The 23,013-nt window shown below is 42.4% G+C and overlaps 1 protein-coding gene across 2 annotated transcripts in view; it reads right to left on the bottom strand.

Moving 5' to 3' along the window:
• LOC124013696 (ras association domain-containing protein 8-like) overlaps window positions 1-18,646 on the bottom strand; it is a 33,223-nt gene extending 14,577 nt beyond the window's left edge. Inside the window, exons 1-2 of one of the 2 annotated variants that reach the window (XM_046328120.1) lie at window positions 18,399-18,646; window positions 422-611 (exon numbers count right to left, since the gene is read on the bottom strand). In XM_046328120.1, coding sequence (XP_046184076.1) covers window positions 422-533 — 112 coding nt within the window. In that variant the 5' untranslated portion in view covers window positions 534-611; window positions 18,399-18,646. The remainder of the gene's footprint in view (window positions 1-421; window positions 612-18,398) is intronic. The other variant, XM_046328118.1, reaches the window with a different exon arrangement.
• Window positions 18,647-23,013: the final 4,367 nt, after the last annotated feature.

The raw sequence follows: 23,013 nt of genomic DNA, 5'->3' as shown, positions 1-23,013 counted from the left end.
TTCACTCCCAATCAACGCTCATCTTGATTCTCACAATCTCTGTTCACTCCCAGTCAACGCTCATCTTGATTCTCACAATCTCTGTTCACTCCCAGTCAACACTCATTTTGATTCTCACAATCTCTGTTTACTCCCAGGTTAACGCTCATCTTGATTCTCTGTTCACTCCCAGTCAACTCTAATCTTGGTGCACTCCATCGTCTTTAGCATCTCTCAGAAACGGACTGTCAAATATGCTGCATGCACTGTGGATGCGTGTCCTGCAAAAGGATCCATTCTCACACATGGTAAGGCTTAAAGGTGTACAGTAGTTCTCTTTAGTTTAATCTTATTTTCAATTTATCCCTTGAACTATCACTTTAATAAAAAAAAACATTTGGGGGGGGGGGTTTGGACAATATTGCAGGATGGATTGACTCACCAATGGCCTGGGCCAGGGCGATGACCACCTCCTGGCATGTGGTGAGCTCTGTGACGCCACATACGATCCGCTGCACTCCATCCACCCACACTTTCAGCTCCATGGCTCTCATCGAAGGGGCGTCGTCATTCCTCCTCCACACAAGGGGGCGCTACACAGAATCTCTCCAGCATTCTATAGAACAGAGAGACTGTCAAATGCTGGGTTTACTATATAGCTCTGTGAGTTTACTGTGTTCCTAAATGCACACACACAAACACTGAAATACAGAGACTCACAAACCATGCTAAATTATCCATCTTGCTCAGTAAGCTTAAAAATGTACACATCAGAGGTTCTGGGAAATTGCAACTTTCTTGGTGACTACATGTGAGATGAGAAAGCAAAGAAGATGCCAGTTCATTGATGTGAATTAAACCACTCAATATCTCCCCGTATCTCTATCAAAACGGGGGGCAGGACTAAGTTTGAGAAACCTTGCTCTCGTGTCTTACTGCTTTGTCATATTCCTCTCCCATTACTGCTACAGTCAATATTGGCAGCCGTAGAGTCCCATAGAATCAGAGCATTGCATTTCCAAACTGATGCGGGTTACATGGATAGAAAAAGGCTTATAAATAAAACAATTAGGAATCTGTTGCTGCACTACATGGACTTTAAAGCTACTTTAGGAGTCCCTCTGTAGCTACTACCAAGGACGAAGGAGAAACTTCAGCAAAAGTTCAGTTAGTGTTTCTGGTTTCGAGGTACAGATTTAATCATTGGAATAATCGGTTTAATGCAGTGTCTTACAGTCTGTCTCGAAGGCCCTATCTGACGATGGTGGTTCTATTTGGTAATGCCTACGGGAAAGTTTTCGCTGCTCGCTTGCATGAGGAACCCTTTAAACTGCCGACACAAGCACCTTAGCTGAAAGGCAATCATTACAGACCTGGCAATGAATCAGGCAGATGCAACAGTGCAGATCTGAACCACCAGCCTCCCGGGCCAGGGAAAACACAGATGCCCGGAGTTTAAGCATAATTTCTTATCCCTCTCTTGGAACGGCCATCCATTTTCCCGTTTCGTCCCATTATCCACTTTCTGATCCTTAACTCCCTAATGACACGTGAGGCGGGAACAGCTCCCTTGCCTCTTTAAGCATCTTCATCAAACCTGCTGCCAGCTTCACAATAATTCCCTGTCACTTTCCCTCTGGTTCGACACCATCCTGCCGCGGGTATCCCTCCGAGACGCCTCTGGTAACTGAAGCCTTCCCTAACTGAGCTATCTGTTCAGGGGCACCACGCTACGTATACAGGCCTTTGGAATCCCGAAGGCGGTGTTGTGTTGCACTGGGAACTGGCAGAGTGATTTGTAACTGTAGACAGTTACTGCAGAATCTCCAGGCCAGAGCCGCCTGTTAACTGGCTGTAAATAGGGCCATTCCCATGCTGCACACAGCTCAGGGGTAGGAGAGAGAGGTGCAGGCTGCCAGGTTTTAAGTGTTCACATGGAAATTGTATTTTGGGTGGCAGAGGAGGAGGCAAGGATATGGGATTATATGATACAATGTAGAAGTATGGTGTTTTTCCAATCTAATAAATTCCATCCCTCAAGCATTTGATAAGGTCATAAAAATACCCTTTGTGGAATACTGAGAAATATGGATTGGGGTATAGAATCTTCTTCACGGGACCTTTGAAGGCAGGGGCTGGGTGTCAGACTGAGGAGCTCCCTGTGAGATTCTCTCTCCATCCTCCATTTTCAACATCTGTCACGTGTTAAGTATAACTGAAACCACCCTTCTTCGACTGAGAGCCTCGAGGGGAAAAATAAGCTTGACTACTAAGGATGAAGGATGTCATTACTTCACAAGGGCGAAATTGTGGTGTACATATTGGGCAGGGGAAGTAGACGGGGCATCCCCCGGGGCATCCTCCCAAAAACGCAAAACAAAGAGCAAATGTATACAACAAATGTGTACAGTCACAAGCTTGATGTAGTCATTGTGTGCTATGAATATGGGAACAAATACTTAACTTGCTATGACTTTAATACACATAAGTGAATTTGTCGCAATAGTTTTGCTCCCCTAAAATGGGATAATGTACAAAAAGTGCTGTAATTTCTAAACGGTTCACCCGATATGGATTAAAATACTCTCAAATGAAAGCTGACAGTCTGCACATATGGAATTCCATAAGTGTTATTGATGTCTTCACTATTATTCTACAATGTAGAAAATAGTACAAATAAACCCTTGAATGAGTATGTGTCCAAACTTTTGACTGATGCTATATATATATATATATATATATATATATATATATATATATATATATATATATATATATATATTTTATGCTCTGATTCTATGGGATTGGCTGGCTGCCAATATTGACTGTAGCAGTAATGGGGAGAGGAATATTACAAAGAAATTAGATACAGAGTTTCTCAAACTCGGTCCTGTGCCCCCTCTGGGTGCAAATGTTTCTCTCCTTTGGCAATTGTGCCTATGTTACCTCATCCTGTAAGGCTCACACTCACATCTGACATGATCAGCACCCGTACACAGGCACTACAAAATGTATGAATTAGCACATAGATCAAAGTTATTTCTTCAATGTCAAAGTATTTGTTTGGGGTGAATATCAACAGTCATGGTTCTGTGGGGGATCATGTATAAATGTCATCCGACTCAGAACTCTTCAAATTGGCTTTGTAGAAAACATCTGTCTTTCATCAGAATATTGATGTAACTTTGGATGCCTAATGCCTTAATAGATGTTATTGAACAATGTGAAATACATAATCAATTATCATCAATGTGGAAAATACGCTGTAACGATGACACAACATCGCTAATCAAATACAGTACTACTGTTACTGTCTTAATGCCAATTGACACTCAATCATAGTTCTGACCCGAGTTGAACTAACAAAGACCACATACACACAATATTGTGTGTTCCTAATTACCAAGAGGACATGGTATGGACACATCTATGAGAATATTTGTGCTGAAGTGCTGCACCTCCATCGTAAGACTTTCACTTAGTACTGGGTATTAGGCAACCAGATGCAAGCACAGCCTCAGAATTGGCAGTGGAGAAACTTAAGCCCTTGAGCGTCATTTAGCCTACTTGCAGTGTTTGAATGCTACACCGACAAATTAGTATAGCTGCATGCATAAAACATTTGATACTGTGTTTACCTTAATATATATATAATAATAATAATATACCTCAATTCTGGTGGTACCAAATTCACTTTCAGTCAGGAGTGGGAAATCTGGACTTTTCTTCAGTACAGACCTACCTTGACTATAACTAAATCATGGCGCCAGTCTAAAGGGCAAGAGATTGTGAAGCACGATGACCTAAATATGGCAGGTCTCCCTGGTCTTTTGTGGTTCCCTGCTCAGGGTCAGAGCACATGGCTGAAGCCTGCTTTCCCTGACAGCTGAGGGGCTACAGTATCTACAGTTTACCTAGGAAGGGTGGCCGTCAAGCCTGGCCTCCACTGAAAACCTGGAGCTAAACTTAGGGTTCCCTTTAGCCTGGCCCTCCATTCAACCTACATTCTCTCCATGCCTTGAAGATGGGGGGAGGGGAAGGACTCTACTGCACAGTAAGATCAGAGAAGAGTGAAAGGTCGGCAGTTTTGCACAGCTTCGCAGGAGAGAAAATGTGAGAATAGAAGTGGCTATGGTTGAGCCACAATAAATTGTTCTTTGATATCATGATGTTGCCTGTTATTAAGTTGAGTTATTTCTTTAGCATAGTATTTGGATATCCTATTTACTAATCAATTAAAAGTACAGTTGATAAAATAAACAGATATTATTCCAGATTTTCCACTGGTAAAACCAAAGATGAGTGATAGACCAATGCACAACAGAGAGAACTTTAAAGGTTCCAAGGATGTGTTAACAGACGAGGGGGGTTGTTCTAACAAGTGGTACACAAACAAAGAAGCATGCTGACGAGGGGACCGCCCACATTGGCAGCGCTGGCATGACTGGATGCAAACAATATCTTGCCATGGCAACTAGTCCCTGGATTTGTAAAGCCCCAACAACGCTGACCGGATTGGTTGGCTCAGCCCTGGGAAAGAACAAACATTCACTGGCAATTAGGAAATAATCCATGTTTTTCTGTCAGTTCACATTTTTTCTACAATATGGTCAGAGTGGAGTAGACTAGACTGTGGATAAGCATAAACTCTCTTTATCAAAGCTCGAGGTAAGAGAGTTCTTCCTCTGTGCAGGTTTTGTTTTAACAATACAGGAGAGGAAAAGTGGTGCAGCGGATGACATTGAACATAATGACATCATTCAGCATTATTACTCCATGTCAGCAATTGATGACCGACACACACACACACACACACACACACACACACACACACACACACACACACACACACACACACACACACACACACACACACACACACACACACACACACACACACACACACACACACACACACACACACACACACACTTGAAGAATCATAGACAAAAACACAGCCCCAGCAACAGACAATAAAAACAGAAGCCACATTTTCTGGGCTGGCTTGGTGGGGTCTTGGTGTGAGTCTTATCCCCCAGTGGGCCGAACAGAGCCCTCTTAAAGCTAGAATCCGCAGTTGAAACAATTAAGTGCCACACCGCCTCGGTTTTGGTAAAAAGCTGAGGGATGGGCCTGGACAAATGTAACCACTCTCAAATTCATAGGGTTATGGATGCAAGGACTGACCACCCATGATATAAACATTATAGTTTTAACCGTGTTGAGGCTATACAGTGTTTGTTGACATTGGAGCAAAAAAGTGTATATCTTTGGTTATGATGGGGTAGGACAATTGAACTAAGCTCATGAGGCACTTCTAAGTTAGATTCTTCAGGGATCAATGGGTGCCTTCAGAAAGTATTCATTCCCCTTGACTTATTCCACATTTTTTCTTACAGCCTGAATTGAAAATGGTTTAAATAGATTTTTTCTCTCACCCATCTAAACACAGTATCCTATAATGACAAAGTAAAAACGTGTTTACAGAAATGTTTGCAAATGTATTGAATATGAATTAAAGAAATATAAAATTTACACAAGTATCAATACATGTTAGAATCACTGTTAGAAGTGATTACAGCAGTGAATCTTTCTGAGTAAGTCTATAAGAGGATTGCACACCTGGATTGTACAACATTTGAAATTTTTTCATCCTGAAAAACTCCCTTGTCCTTAATGATTACAAGCAACCCATAACATGATGCAGCCACCACTATGCTTGAAAATATGGAGAGTGGTACTCAGTAATGTGTTGTATTGGATTTACCCCAAACATAACACTTTGTATTCAGAACATAAAGTTAATTGCAGTGTTAATTTACTGCCTTTTTTTCCAAACAGGATGCATGTTTTGGAATATTTCCTTCTTTTCAATGTCAATTAAGTTAGTATTGTGGACAGTGGCATGTATTCATGGATGCTAAGGGAAGCCAGGATTCCCCCCAAAAATGAACCTATAACAAAAACATAAAATAATATATATTTTCTCTCTCTGTGTTTCATACTTTTTCTACAATTCACAAGAGGCTGAATGTATCTCACCAGAGAAAGGATCCGAGTGAGTGAAACAGCGCCCCTCTGCCTGTGTATGTGTAGGCCATCTGTCTGATGCGGTCTGGTCAAAAATAGTATGACATTGTTGCCGCCCATAGCATTGAATGCAAGCCTCCCTTGATAGAAAAAAAGTATAAAATAATAGTCAATCAGCGTTGAGCTAAACTGAGTGAGCTCAAATATGAATGGTCCTGGTGCACCAATTAAAAAAAGTGTGAAGGGATCAGTCTTTCAAGTGTGAAAAACTGGAAATGTCAAGATTTTACCTCAATTTTACCCTTGGAAAAAATGACATTTCATTTTGAAGCAAAGATGGTTTGGAATTAAAACATGTAAAATATCTGACTCAGGGGCCTCCCGGGTGGCTCAGTGGTCTAGGGCACTACATCGCAGCGCTAGCTGTGCCACCAGAGACTCTGGGTTCGCGCCCAGACTCTGTCGAAGCCGGCCGCGACCGGGAGGTCCATGGGGCGACGCACAATTGGCCTAGCGTCGTCTGGATTAGGGAGGGTTTGGCAGGTAGGGATATCCTTGTCTCATCGCGCACCAGCGACTCCTGTGGCGTGCCGGGCGCAGTGCACACTAAACAAGGTCGCCAGGTGCACGGTGTTTTCTTCCGACACATTGGTGCGGATGGCTTCCGGGTTGGATGCACGCTGTGTTAAGAAGCAGTGCGGCTTGGTTGGGTTGTGTTTTGGAGGACGCATGGCTTTCGACCTTCATCTCTCCCGATCCCGTACGGGATGAGACAAGATAGTAATTACTTACAATTGGATACCACAAAATTTGGGAGAAAAAGGGGGTAAAATGTAATAATAAAAAAAAAAAATATCTGACTCATTCCACCAGAGCAAGAGGAAGGCCTAAACAGACGATTGATGTTAGGGTGCTGTACTAGAAATAAAATAGCTGATTGCTGATTGGCAGTCGGCATTATAAGTCATTTGTCAAATAACTCCATCCCCAACCGTTGCATTCTTCCCAAGACATGACATATTCAACAGGTGAGATTTTCCCAGGTAAGCCCCTCAGCAGGAGGACCACAGACTTGTCCCACTCTCTGCCTGTCTAAAATTACATTTCCTTTCACTTAATCTGACACCAGCTTTACTGAGTACAGACGGATCCCCGAGCAGCCAAAATCACTTATTTTCCTGGTGATACTGTAGGTTGGAGTAATGAACCAGGCAGAGCTGAACTGCTACTGATCCAGTTCTGAGGCTGGGAGGCTAGCTGCAGATAGCAGACATGGCATCGCAAACAACATGGCATTGGCAGAGGAGTTCCTAGGATGGGCTCGCCTGGAATTATATCACAGAGATTTCCCAAAATGTCCCCAAAACTGGGTGTTTACAACACATGTTACAACACCTGTTAATCACGTGACTGACATGTCTTACTCACAATACCTGAAACTTGTGCCTAGACTTACCTTTCCAGCAGCATATTCAGCTAATTTAGTTTTTACTTATATAACAGGGAGCTTCAACTTAGTCAGTCACCAAACAGACAGTTTTGGTCTCTCTGGTGCCCTTTAAGACCGATGGAGGAAGGGAGAAAAAGAATTCAGCTCCTCTGGACCGAATCAGCCAGTCTGATCAGTAGTTCCAAATGCCTCACTGTCATCAGAGTTTAAAAGACGTTCAGTTTATAATGAAGGCAGGCAAGGACGTTAAGTGAGCCTTCACATATGGCCAACTAATGTTAAAGCTGATGCTTAGTTTTAAAATTCATAGTCAGCCAATATGAAAAAAAAGGAAATAATATGCACTTTGCCACACAGAGAGCTGTCAGTTTTGTTAGAATCAGGGGAGGTTATTATTAGTAGTAGATTGGTAGCCTTACACTCAGTTAAGAAAAGTTAATTTAAAGTCACCCAGTGAGGTTAATGAGGCAATAATTTACTGCACCGTTGTGGTGACTCACTGGGCACAGCAAGAATCTATTTCCAGATCTCAGCTGGAAATGACTGAGCAAATGCTGCTCCAAGAACAATTCTATCACTTGGCTGTTCATCTATAGTTGGAAAATATTAACTTTCAAATCAATTCTGTTATATAGGCATCAAGAGTTTCCAAAAACAAAAGGACCTTCCCTAGTAGGCCTTTTCTTGAAAGACCAGGGGATGCTTGAATGAGGAGTAATTGAAGGGAAAGGCTGCAGCTTCTATTGAATCACAATTTCAGCAGACCAGGGGTAGTTCAACAGGATATGAAGTATCTTCAAATTAAAACACAGAATGTGCCTTCAACTGATGCTGCTACTTATACAACAGTCTGGTGGTCTACTGTAGTCGGCAGACATGATCAAAACCATATCTTCCACTACTGATGACAAAACCAGCGTAAAAACAAAATAGATTTTTGAATCCACATGCTTGGTTCATTACGTTTTTTTTTTTTTTATAAATGCACAGCCGCCTTTTCCAGTTCTAAGGCCAACCTTAACGAATAGTGAACTAAGACACATGGCTAAATCAGCTCACTCTGTTGGTCACATGCTTAAAATCCCATTACTCAGGATGGCGCACCTAATCATCTTCCACGGCATCGCTCCTAGTGAGAAAATGTGGAGCCTCAAAAGGTTGAATGTAAGCAGCTTGGGGAGAGCAATAAGCTGTTAACCCTGTAAGAAGAGGAGCTTATGTTGACAACAGGGGATGGAGAAAGCCAAGTGGCATTAAACAAGCCACAGCGTGCAATCTGTCATGTGTTTTAACAAGTTCATCTGGGTTCTCAATTGTCCTTTCAGTAACTGGTGAAACAAGGCACTCAATATTTAACGGAGTGTACGAAACATTAGGAACATCTGCTCTTTCCACTACATAGACTGACCAGGTGAATCCAGGTGAAAGCTATGATCCCTTATAGATGTCACTTGTTAAATGTATTTATATTTTATTTCACCTTTATTTAACCAGGTAGGCTGGTTGAGAACAAGTTCTCATTTACAACTGCGACCTGACCAAGATAAAGCAAAGCAGTGCGACATAAACAACAACACAGAGTTACACATGGAATAAACAAGCGTACAGTCAATAACACAATATAAAAAAAGAAAGTCTATATACGGTGTGTGCAAATAGTGTGAGGAGGTAAGGCCATAGTAGCGAAGTAATTACAATTGAGCAAATTAACACTGGACTGATAGATGTGCAGATGATGATGTACAAGTAGAAATATGGGTGTGCAAAAGAGCAGAATTTTTTTTTTTAACAATATGGGGATGAGGTAGGTAGATTGGATGGACTATTTACAATTGGGCTATGTAGAGCTGCAGGGATCAGTTAGCTTCTCAGATAGCTGATGTTTAAAGTTAGTGAGGGAAATAGAAGTTTTCAGCTTCAGCAATTTTTGCAATTCATTCCAGTCATTGGCAGCAGAGAAATGGAAGGAAAGGCGGCCAAATTAGGTGTTGGCTTTGGGGAGGACCAGTGAGATTTTCCACTTCAATCCATGTAGATGAAGGAGGTGAAAGGTTAACAAAGGATTTTTGAAGCTTTGAGGCAATTGAGACATGGATTGTGTATATGTGCCATTCTGAGGCTGAATGGGTAAGGTGCACCGGTGTGTGTCAAGAACTGCAACGCAGCTGGGGTTTTCATTTTCACATGCAACAGTTTCCTGTGTGTATCTAGAATGGTCCACCACCCATTGGACATCCAGCCAACTTGACACAACGGTGGGAAGCATTGGAGTCAACACAGGCCACCATCCCTGTGGTACGCATTCAACATTTTTTGCGAGCCATCGGAAAACCTCCCTGGTCTTTGTGGTTGAATCTGTGTTTGAAATTCACTGCATGACTGAGGGACCTTACAGATACTTTTGAATCTAGGCTAACAATTTGAATCAGCTATGTAGTGCTAGGTCAGAAAACAAAACGTGCACCTGTAACAGTATAACTTTAGACTGTCCCCTCGCCCATACCCGGGTGCGAACCAGGGACCCTCTGCACACATCAACAACAGTCACCCACGAAGCATCGTTACCCATCACTCCACAAAAGTCGCAGCCCTTGCAGAGCAAGGGGAACTACTACTTCAAGGTCTCAGAGCAAGTGATGTCACCGATTGAAACGCTATTTAGCGCGCACCGCTAACTAAGCTAGCCGTTTCACATCCGTTACACACCCAGAGGGCTCCAGGACCAAGTTTGGGAAACACTGTCCTAGGCCACTATTGTGAGCTTATTGTATGAGGAGGATTTAATGAGGGAGTTCAAGTAGGCTAGCAATTTGTGCTACTCTATAACAGCATCTAGATCAGAGATTCCATACATGGGTGAGAGGTAGGGGTACACAACTCCTGTCCGGCTAGAAGACCACAGTATATGCCGGGTTTTCCACCTTGGCCTTTCACAGACTAATTAAGATTTGGTGTGTAGACCCTCAAGACACACTAGTTGAAATAATAACTAGCTCAGCTAATAATTAGTTGCTACATGGAGTGTGCACCATTTGTTTTATCTTTAAAAATAAATAGTTTCATCCAAAAACAATGAGCCCTAACATGTGCAACCTTCCAACACTCCCCCAGGTATGCTCGACAGATGGGAGTTTTAGCCCATGTGCAACCTTCCAACACTCCCCCAGCTATGCTCGACAGATGGGAGTTTTAGCCCATGTGCAACCTTCCAACACTCCCCCAGGTATACTCGACAGATGGGAGTTTTAGCCCATGTGCAACCTTCCAACACTCCCCCAGGTATGCTCGACAGATGGGAGTTTTAGCCCATGTGCAACCTTCCAACACTCCCCCAGGTATGCTCGACAGATGGGAGTTTTAGCCCATGTGCAACCTTCCAACACTCACCCAGGTATGCTCGACAGATGGGAGTTTTAGCCCATGTGCAACCTTCCAACACTCCCCCAGGTATGCTCGACAGATGGGCGTTTTAGCCCATGTGGAACCTTCCAACACTCCCCCAGGTATGCTCGACAGATGGGAGTTTTAGCCCATGTGCAACCTTCCAACACTCCCCCAGGTATGCTCGACAGATGGGAGTTTTAGCCCATGTGCAACCTTCCAACACTCCCCCAGGTATGCTCGACAGATGGGAGTTTTAGCCCATGTGCAACCTTCCAACACTCCCCCAGGTATACTCGACAGATGGGAGTTTTAGCCCATGTGCAACCTTCCAACACTCCCCAGGTATGCTCGACAGATGGGAGTTTTAGCCCATGTGCAACCTTCCAACACTCCCCCAGGTATGCTCGACAGATGGGAGTTTTAGCCCATGTGCAACCTTCCAACACTCCCCCAGGTATGCTCGACAGATGGGAGTTTTAGCCCATGTGCAACCTTCCAACACTCCCCCAGGTATGCTCGACAGATGGGAGTTTTAGCCCATATGCAACCTTCCAACACTCCCCCAGGTATACTCGACAGATGGGAGTTTTAGCCCATGTGCAACCTTCCAACACTCCCCCAGGTATGCTCGACAGATGGGAGTTTTAGCCCATGTGCAACCTTCCAACACTCCCCCAGGTATGCTCGACAGATGGGAGTTTTAGCCCATGTGCAACCTTCCAACACTCCCCCAGGTATGCTCGACAGATGGGAGTTTTAGCCCATGTGCAACCTTCCAACACTCCCCCAGGTATGCTCGACAGATGGGAGTTTTAGCCCATGTGCAACCTTCCAACACTCCCCCAGGTATGCTCGACAGATGGGAGTTTTAGCCCATGTGCAACCTTCCAACACTCCCCCAGGTATGCTCGACAGATGGGAGTTTTAGCCCATGTGCAACCTTCCAACACTCCCCCAGGTATACTCGACAGATGGGAGTTTTAGCCCATGTGCAACCTTCCAACACTCCCCAGGTATACTCGACAGATGGGAGTTTTAGCCCATGTGCAACCTTCCAACACTCCCCCAGGTATGCTCGACAGATAGGAGTTTTAGCCCATGTGCAACCTTCCAACACTCCCCAGGTATGCTCGACAGATGGGAGTTTTAGCCCATGTGCAACCTTCCCATCCCCCAGGTGACAGATGGGACCATGTGCAACCTTCCAACACTCCCCCAGGTATGCTCGACAGATGGGAGTTTTAGCCCATGTGCAACCTTCCAACACTCCCCCAGGTATACTCGACAGATGGGAGTTTTAGCCCATGTGCAACCTTCCAACACTCCCCCAGGTATGCTCGACAGATGGGAGTTTTAGCCCATGTGCAACCTTCCAACACTCCCCAGGTATGCTCGACAGATGGGAGTTTTAGCCCATGTGCAACCTTCCAACACTCCCCCAGGTATGCTCGACAGATGGGAGTTTTAGCCCATGTGCAACCTTCCAACACTCCCCCAGGTATACTCGACAGATGGGAGTTTTAGCCCATGTGCAACCTTACAACACTCCCCCAGGTATGCTCGACAGATGGGAGTTTTAGCCCATGTGCAACCTTCCAACACTCCCCCAGGTATGCTCGACAGATGGGAGTTTTAGCCCATGTGCAACCTTCCAACACTCCCCCAGGTATACTCGACAGATGGGAGTTTTAGCCCATGTGCAACCTTCCAACACTCCCCCAGGTATACTCGACAGATGGGAGTTTTAGCCCATGTGCAACCTTCCAACACTCCCCCAGGTATGCTCGACAGATGGGAGTTTTAGCCCATGTGCAACCTTCCAACACTCCCCCAGGTATACTCGACAGATGGGAGTTTTAGCCCATGTGCAACCTTCCAACACTCCCCCAGGTATGCTCGACAGATGGGAGTTTTAGCCCATGTGCAATTTTCACTTTAAAATGTATGCCAAACAAAAAGAAATGACTGCAAAGTTAAACAAAACATACACTTCTATGCACAAGGACTACTTTTAACAATTTCCACTGAAAATGTGACAAAAACACATTTACTTGAAGAACAGTGCAGATGCCATGTTTGGTAACAGAATGACGGCACAGACAGACAGCACAGACAGACAGCACAAACTGTCTTTGCATCTGCACTGTACTTCAAGTAAATGTGTTTTTGTCACATTTTCCATGTATGTTGTTAAAAAGTAGTCCTCAATCCTTTGGTTTATTTTAAGGATGAACTGTAATTCCAAATGTGGGTCCTGGTAGGCCACCTGTAATTACAGCCCAGTGTATATACTCTAGAAATGAAATAAGATCCACGACTCTGGAGAAACATGCTCAGTCTCCCCACAGGGGGAAGAGGAGGTCTACAGTGCGGGGGAGTAATAGTCGAATCCTGGGGGTCTCTCTTGATGTCTGAAGCTGCCTGAAAACATCTGTTTCTGCCCCACACACTGTACAACCCTGGTAACCCCTCAAAGATGTTGGACCCTCTGACTATTTAAATTTGTTTGATTTAAAACACACACTATAAAAAGTACTTAATCCCCAAAACTGGTCTGCTCTTTTAGGTTTAGCAAAGGACATTTTCTGGTGTTGTTTAATTCCAGTTGTACTGTATGCCTCTGTTCACCTCTTCCCAGCATTTCATTGGCAAGCAAATCCACCCGTATAACTCCAACAATGCCTCATTTCCTGTGATGCCACTCATCAGGTGTCACCATTAACAGGGATTCCATAAAACCTGTGTTTATGTTGTTTGCCGGCTGTGCTACAAGCATGACTACAGTCTCACAGTCCTTTACCTCACAGATTAGTATCAATCCTGAAAGAGCTTTGAACCGTTACACAATGTAAATTCACGTCTAACACAGCCCCATACATGGACCGTGTACTGATGTGAGGAGATCGGTGCAGAAAAGTGCATGGAAGTTTGTCAGTGACACTACAAACACGTGTTGGCACTTACAGTAGTCTGCTTGACGTCAGTGGGTTGTCTGTGTTTGATTGCACATTGTCATACCATGTAAATCATCCAGTAGCTGGTTGTTCACTCGTGAAGGGCAAAATAACCAAACCAAACAGTCAGCAGAAAATAGAACTGCCACATCAAACAAAGAAATGAGACAGAAGGTTCAATTCAAACAAGCAGAATTTATGCTTTGTCCTGAAAAAAATATGATAAATCACCACTGTCACATCAAATAGGTAAATGGTGAAATATTGCAGGTAAAATGCCTTCAGAAGTATTCATACCCTTTGAACTATTCCACAATTTTATGTGATACAGCCTGAATTCAAAATGGACATACAATACACCATGATGACAGAGTGAAAACATGTATTTAGAAATGTTTGCAAATTCATTGACAATGAAATACAGGAATATCTCGTCTGCAGAAGTATTCACACCCCTGAGTCAATACACGTTAGAATCACCTTTGACAGCAATTACAGCTACGAGTCTTTCTGGGTAAGTCTCTAAGGGCCCGATTGCAATTTAGGAAATGATGCCTTTCTTACGCACGCCTTTCATATGCACTTCTTAGTAGTTGGTTTTCAGACTTACCTTATGAAGGTGCATAACGGGCTTTGCTGGCGTGGTTCTCTTGCACGCTCTAAATAAATGTAATTGAACCGCTGAAAATACTCCCACTTGCTAGCCCACAGATTTTCTTGTGGATTTTTCATTCAATAGGTTTTATCTTAACCCATCCATTTAAATACGGTGTACCTTTTAGTTTTAATTTTTTTCGACAGACTCAATAGAATATCTATAAAATAGGTTCAGAATTAGGGGTCAATGAAAGAAAGGCATCTACAGGGGCTTCAGAAAATATTCATACCCCTTGACTTATTCCACATTTTGTTGTGTTACAGAGCTAAGAATTTATTCAATTGTTGTTGTTTTTCTCACCCATCTACACACAAGTGAAAACATGTTTTTAGACATTTTTGCAAATGTGTTGAAAATGAAATACAGAACATATACATAAGTATTCACACCAGATTCAATACTTTGTTAAAAATCACCTTTGGCAGCGATTACAGTTGAGTCTTTCTCACCTTGATTGTACAATATTCTTCAAGTTCTGTCAAGTTGGTTGTTGATCATTGCTAGACAGCAATTTAAGTCTTGCCATAGATTTTTAAGCGCATTTATGTCAAATCTGTAACTAGGCCACTCAGGAACATTCAATGTCATCTTAGTAAACAACCAGTGTATATTTGGCCTTGTTTTTTTAGGTTGTTATCTTGCTGATAGGTGAATGTGTCTCCCAGTGTCTGTTGGAAAGCAGATGGAACCAGGTTTTCCCTCTAGGATTTTGCATGAGCTTAGCTCAATTCCGTTATTTATTTTTGTATCCTAAAATACTCTCTATTCCTTGCCAATGTCAAGCATACCCATAACATGATGCAGCCAACACCATGCTTGACTATATGAAGAGTGGTACTCCCTGATGTGTTGTGTTGCCCCAAACATAACACTTTCTATTCAGGACGTAAAGTTAATTTCTTTGACACATTTTTCAAACTTTTACTTTAGTGCCTTATTGCAAACAGTATGCATGTTTTGGAATATTTGTATTCTGTACAGTCGTGGACAAAAGTTTTGAGAATGACACAAAAATTCATTTTCAAAGTCTGCTGCCTCAGTGTCTTTAGATATTTTTGTCAGACGTTAGCTACTATGGAATACTGAAGTATAATGATAAGCATTTTATAAGTGTCAAAGGCTTTTATTGATAATTACATGAAGTTGATGCAAAGAGTCAATATTTGCAGTGTTGACCCTTCTTTTTCAAGACCTCTGCAATCCACCCTGGCATGTTGTCAATTAACTTCTGGGCCACATGGCAGCCTGATGGCAGCCCATTCTTGCATAATCAATGCTTGGAGTTTGTCCGAATTTGTCGGGGGGTTTTGTCCACCCGCCTCTTGAGGACTGACCACAAGTTCTCAATGGGATTAAGGTCTGGGGAGTTCCCTGGCCATGGACCCAAAATATCAATGTTTTGTTCCCCGAGACAATTAATTATCACTTTTGCCTTATGGCAAGGTGCTCCATCATGCTGGAAAAGGCATTGTTCGTCACCAAACTGTTCCTGGATGGTTGGGAGAAGTTGCTCTCGGAGGATGTGTTGGTACCATTCTTTGTTCATGGCTGTGTTCTTAGGCAAAATTGTGAGTAAGCCCACACCCTTAGCTGAGGAGCAACCCCACACATGAATGGTCTCAGGATGCTTTACTGTTGGCATGACACAGGACTGATGGTCCTGTCTTCACCGAACAAGCTTTTTGTCCGGATGCCCCAAACAATCGGAAAGGGGATTCATCAGAGAAAATGACTTTACCCCAGTCCTCAGCAGTCCAATACCTGTACCTTTTGCAGAATATCAGTCTGTCCCTGATATTTTTCCTGGAGAGAAGTGGCTTCTTTGCTGCCCTTCTTGACACCAGGCCATCCTCCAAAAGTATTCGCCTCACTGTGTGTGCAGATGCACTCACACCTGCCTGCTGCCATTCCTGAGCAAGTTCTGTACTGGTGGTGCCCCGATCCCGCAGCTGAATCAACTTTAGGAGACGGTCCTGGCGCTTGCTGGACTTTCTTGGGTGCCCTGAAGCCTTCTTCACAACAATTGAACTGTTCTCCTTGAAGTTTTTGATGATCCGATAAATGGTTGATTTAGGTGCAATCTTACTGGCAGCAATATCATTGCCTGTGAAGCCCTTTTTGTGCAAAGCAATGATGATGGCACGTGATTCCTTGCAGGTTACCATGTTTGACAGAGGAAGAACAATGATTCCAAGCACCATCCTCCTTTTGAAGCTTCCAGTCTGTTATTCAAACTCAATCAGCATGACAGAGTGATCTCCAGACTTGTCCTCGTCAACACTCACACCTGTGTTAACGAGAGAATCACTGACATGATGTCAGCTGGTCCTTTTGTGGCAGGGCTGACACGCAGTGGAAATGTTTTTTGGGGATTCAGTTCATTTGCATGGCAAAGAGGGACTTTGCAATTAATTGCAATTTCATCTGACCACTCTTCATAACATTCTGGAGTATGTGCAAATTGCCATCATACAAACTGAGGCAGCAGTCTTTGTGAAAAATAATATTTGTGTAATTTTCTAAACTTTTGGCCACGACTGTACAGGCTTCCTTTTTTTCCACTCTGTCATTTAGGTTAATATTGTGGAGTAACTACAATGTTGTTGAAACATCCTAAGATTTCTATTACAGCCCTTAAACTCGGTAACTGTTTTAAAGTCACTTTTGGCCTCATGGTTTCCTTCCTCCCCAGAAACTGAGTTAGGAAGGACCCCTGCATCTTTGTAGTGACTGGGTGCATTGATACACCATTCAAAGTTTAATGAATAACTTCACCATGATCAAAGGGATATTCAATGTCTGCTTTTTAATTATTACCCGTCTACCATTAGGTGCTCTTTGTGAGGCATTGGGAAAACCTCCCTGGTCTTTGGTTGAATCTGTGTCTGAAATTCACTGCTCGACTGAGGGTCCTTACAGATAATTGTATGTGTGGGGTACAGAGGTGAGGTAATCATTCAAAAGTCATGACAACCACTATTAAATCGCACACAGTGAGTGAGTCCATGCAACTTATTATGTGACTTGTTAAGAACATTTTTACTGCTGACATTTCAGCTTTTCATTTTTTATTCATTTGTAAAAATGTCTAAAAACATAATTCCCCTGACATTATGGGGTATTGCGCATAGGCCAGTGACACACTATCTCAATTTAAGCCATTTTAAATTTAGGCTGTAACAACAAAATGTGGACAAGTCAAGGGGTGTGAATACTTTGTGAAGGCTTTGTAGATTCTTTCCAACATAGATGGTTCCAGTCTTGGGAGAGAGCATGAATGTTATGGCACAGTACTGTATCTTAAACAAAGCCTAGTACATGAACATGATGACAGGTTTGATTGAATCCCACCCCTTGTGTCACACAGAACTTTCACATGGGCTGGAGCATTACACAAGATTGCTAGTTGCTGGATACATTTATAAAACATGTAATTGCTCACCATTGTTTAATATATATATAAATATATATTTGAAATCCTTTTCAGGTCCTGTTGACATGTTGAAGCGAGTTACAGTAGTGACCGCACGTACAAATTCCATTGACATTCAAAGTGGGCAAGGTATTCTGCAACCAGTCCAGATAGTCCATAGATTTGTTTAGGTCACATCGCCTACTACATCCATAGGCTATTCAATTAGGGAAAATTCCCCTAATCTCATCTGGCAATGTTTTTCATGTGACCAGACTTTTTTTTTAGAACCCTAACTTAATATTTGAGGCCACCCAAACTGTATGTGGGTATGTATTTATCTTGGTAGAAATAACATAGATTAATTAACTTAGAGAGAATTAAAATGCATTGGCTATACCACAGGCAATTTTACATTTGCAGCTATAGGCACCATCCTACTTGAGATACGGTGGGCTCTTTTTTCGCTCTTAACGCTGTACTGCGAAGTGGCCTTCGCATTGACTGCGCCTATTGCAAAAATCCATTTACCTCTTTCCAGCCGCAGTCCTCCGGCTAAAAGTGTATGAGAAACTCCCCTCTTTCTCTGGTCCCACTCTGAATTCGCTCAGGCATTCAATCGGGTGATAGATAATTGTTCTCTGCGGGATATTTTATCGCATAATCCAAAGGTTTATATTTTGTGCAAATAGGCTACCTAATTAAAGTTCGCACTCTGCATATCCACGCGTGTTTACTGTGTAATCTGTTGTAGGACATCTGATTCCAGCTCATTTTTGTGTAATGTTGGCAACTGTAAGGGGACCGCAGAGTATCACTTCTGGGTAAATTCATTCAGCCTTCACAATAAAGGTCCCTCATATAATATTTAAAAAACGCTGTCTTATCATAGTTAAGCTTAAGTGGAGGAAATAAAGGTAGACTACACTTGCTGATACAGCTATCTGCTTTAGATAGGGCTTCTGGGTAGATCCCTACTTTCATGGACGCACAATTCATTTGTTGCACAGTTCAATATGTTATTGCAATACAACAAAATGCAAACGACATTTTAATATGACAATGTAGCAATTAAATTGAGATTAAACTGTGGCCTGGACTCAAACTCGGGTCCCAGTCTAGTTCTACGGGTAGGTAGCCTACAGTGGTGGCTGGTGGCACTTAAAATGGGGAGGATGGCTCTTGTAATAGCTGGAACAGAATAAATGGAATGGTCTCAAACACATCAAACACCTGGTTTCTGTGTTATATGTGTCCGTTCACTCCGTTCCATTCATTATTATAAGCCGTCCTCCCCTCATCAGCCTCCTCTGGTAGCCTACCCTTAGAACTAGAGGGACCTGAGTTTGAGTCCAGGGCGCAAGTTAGGATCGTTACACTACCCCACTCCTTTGGGATGTGCACAGACTGTATCAAGGTCCTTCTGTAGCTCAGTTGGTAGAGCATGGCGCTTGTAACGCCAGGGTAGTTGGTTCGATTCCCGGGACCACCCATACGTAGAATGTATGCACACATGACTGTAAGTCGCTTTGGATAAAAGCGTCTGCTAAATGGCATATATTATTATTATATTATATATTATCAAAGTGAGCATTTATTAAAAACATGGATTTCCTATAATTTACTAAGCAGTTTCACTGGGGACTTTTATTTCGATGGCAGTTATCAGAATAAGAAGTTATATTATTGCCAGTTGTTGGTTATTGTTGCCACGATTACAGATCTCTCATTGCACAAGCTTGTAAATAACATTGTAATGTAGATGGGAAACTGCAAGGCATTGTGGACAGGTTTAAAGCCACACATACCAATTGGATCCGCAGATCCACTTTTCCTCAGGTTCTGAGCACTTAACAGTCAACAATGTGCAGGAATGTGCTGTGTTTATCAGTAAACTCATTAACTGTCTCATCTGCATCACCCTAAAATGGTTTTCTAACACAAAATAAACGTGTGTGGTGAACTTTGGTTGATGATGTAAAATGATCTACAACCCTACCAATGTTCTGCTTTTGAGGACACCCGCCTTTAGCTAATAGGCCTTTGTGATTCTCTGCAACCATTTTTGTTAAATAAAAAGCTAACAGGAGGTGTGTGTGTGTGTGGGGGGGTGTTCAAAGCCTAAGATGAAACGAATGATGTACATAAGACAATTTGGAGGTACCTAGAAGGCACAACCATATATGCCTTTTTTTAGGAACAACATTCGTCTCTCTCTTTCTGTAAACAGACCAGCCTCCAATCTCCAGTCTACCGTCACTGCTCAGGATGGAAGCACTATAATTGCTCCAGTAATCAACAACTCATTGTAGGAGATTCCCTTAACATTAACTCTCTCTCTCTCTCTCTCTCTCTGTCTCTGTCTCTCTCTCTCTCTCTGTGTCTCTCTCTCTCTCTGTGTCTCTCTCTGCAGTGTGTTGCGTGAGTTGGTCCATTTTACTTACCCACAGTGTGCAGAGAAACCCAGAACCCATCTTGTGCTTCATGCAGTACCACTGCAATATGGAGATAAATTTAAAGACAAACAAAACAAAGACAAAATACATATTTCATTATAAGTGCATATGCATGAAGAATTATAATGCATGGATGCGCTATTAGCTTGTATTGTATTGTGCATTATATTCAATTTTGCATATGCATGAGCTTATAATGCATTATAAAGAGAGCACTGATAGGAGATGCTACCATACATGCAGTATAAGTAAATGTGGCTGAATGGTTTTGAATTTGTTGCAGAGGATGACACTACTGATATATAAAGTCCATTAAACCACATAGCACTACACTATACCTTATAGTGGCTGAGTAGTTTCATCCATATGGGTGACAAAAGGAAGATTCTGATAAGTTTGTATCTTGTGTTGTATTCTCCCTCCTTACAGACGTCATAGAGAAAGTTAAAGATCAACATAAAGCCCAGCTGAAGGAGAAGACTGAATTTGCATTTGAAGGTATGTCAGTGGATTAAATGAGATTTACACAGAGCAATACATCACACCGGGAGAGAGTGAAGGGGTTAATAAAGAACATGAGATTCTGCAAATTGAGGATACATACAGAAAAAAAACATCATCAGACACTTCACTCAACTGCAAAGACATCTTCAAACTCAAACCTGTTCAAAGACAAGAGAATAAGAAACCCACCGGAGCTTTAACGACGAAGGTCATTGCTGGCATCAGAAAAAAACAGTATATATTCAGAAGTTCATCCTTGACTGCGTAAAAGGTCAAGCCAATCAGGAAGTTGATTTCATCTTTGTGCTCGCTTTCAGAGAGCTGAATTTGATTAAAGATGACCAGTAGTCTTCAAGAGCTAAACAACACACAGAAATTCCATGACTATAACACAATGTTCGTATTTGATGGTCTGGATAAAAGCAGACTTCCTTTACATTTTCATCAGAACAAGAAGTTAAGTGATTTAACTGAGATGCTACCATACATACAGTATAAGTATTCAGTGGATGTGTTGCTAACAAACCTCCTCAAGGGGAATCCGCTTCCCAAAACTCTCATCTGGATAAACTCACGGCCAGCAGCAACCAATCAGATCCCCCGTCAGTACATCGACAAGGTGACGGAAGTATGAGAGTTCACTGGCAAACACAAAGAAGAATACTTCAGGAAAAGAACCTCCACATCATGTGTCACATGCCAGTCTTATTTATGCCATGGCTCCAGAGCAAATTTTCCAGGGCAATATCTTGTTCGAAAAGAAAAGACCTGGAAGAATGTGGCATGATGTCAGTGATGCTTCAGTGTATTCTGGGTTTTGCACAGAGTAGTATTTAAAGAATACTTTTTTGTTTCATCAGAGGAAGGTGTATTGCTATGTTCATCTAAGCTTTCAAGAGCACATTGCATCTCTGTATGTGTCCCCCTGCTGTGGGAGCAAGAACACTAAGGTGCTTGAGTTTTTCCTGGAAAATGTGTCCATAGAGCTCCGTTTGTTCATGAGTTGCTGAAGATGATAGTGGATATAACCTTGAAATGTGAGAATGGATATCTGGACCTGTTCCTCCACTTCTTTCTTGGCATCTCACTGGAATCCAACCACAAACGGTTGCAGTGGCGTGTATTATTGGATTCCAAGGGAAGCCAGGCATCCCCAAAACATTTACCAAGAAAGAAATATGTATCTTTATATCTTTTAGCTCTTTCAGCTCTCTGTGTTTTATAATTTTCCAACAATTCGCAAGAGGCTGAATGTATATCACGGGAGAAAGTATCAGAGCGAGCGACATAGCACCCCTTTGTCTCTGTTTGTGTAGGCATTCTATCTGATGCTGTCTGGTCAGAAAGAGTATGACATTGTTTCCGCCCGTAGCATTTTCCGCCAGCGAGCACTTGGCCTCCCTTGATGAAAAATGAATGAATAAAATGTTAGCCAATCATTGTTGAGCTAAACTGTTAATGGTCCTGGAGCACCAAAAAAAAAGTGTCAAGGGAAGCCAGTTTGGATTTGGCTTCACTCCTATCACATCACTTTGAGAGAAATACATAATTGACAGAAACAACTTGAAATGTAGCATTTAACTGTGTTGTTGTCCTCCGGTGGCTAGCTAGCTAGCTAAATTTGGCCCTTTCTAAATTAGCAATGGATGGAGATAGGGATTTGGACTTGTGGTTTTACTGGCCAATGATTGTAACTGCGATTCTGATCCAACCATTTATTCATATATTGTGCCCCTGGACTTAGGGTATGGAAGACCAATATGTAGCTAGATGTAGAAGGCTAAAGTTCACTAGCTAACGTTACCCATGAAAGGAAGTTAGGCTAGTGAGCAAGCATTTCAGCCAGGTAGCCTAAGACAACAAAAAAATCACAAACAAGAAAAGAGCTTTCAGATACACACTGCTCAGCACTGCCCAATGCTGTGGCGATGTCAAAGGGCATGCTGGATGAGTTTGACTTGAGAAAATATAACATATCTGGTTGGGGAAGTGAAAGACTGATTCCTGCAGTGAGGAAACTTAGAAAGGCAATGTAAGTACAATAATAACAAAATGGCAAACTCACACAACTATAAATAATTATACAATTTTAGACCTTAGGGGCTTGGTGTGTTATTTTTTAAATTCACTTTGACACTTCAATACGGTGCAAGACGCAACAGCATTGGGGACAAACATATGACACT

This window comes from Oncorhynchus gorbuscha, linkage group LG25, assembly GCF_021184085.1.
Source record: "Oncorhynchus gorbuscha isolate QuinsamMale2020 ecotype Even-year linkage group LG25, OgorEven_v1.0, whole genome shotgun sequence".
Lineage (NCBI taxonomy): Eukaryota > Metazoa > Chordata > Actinopteri > Salmoniformes > Salmonidae > Oncorhynchus > Oncorhynchus gorbuscha.
Note: the sequence above shows the minus strand (reverse complement) of the source record. Positions and strands in the feature narration are given on the sequence as shown.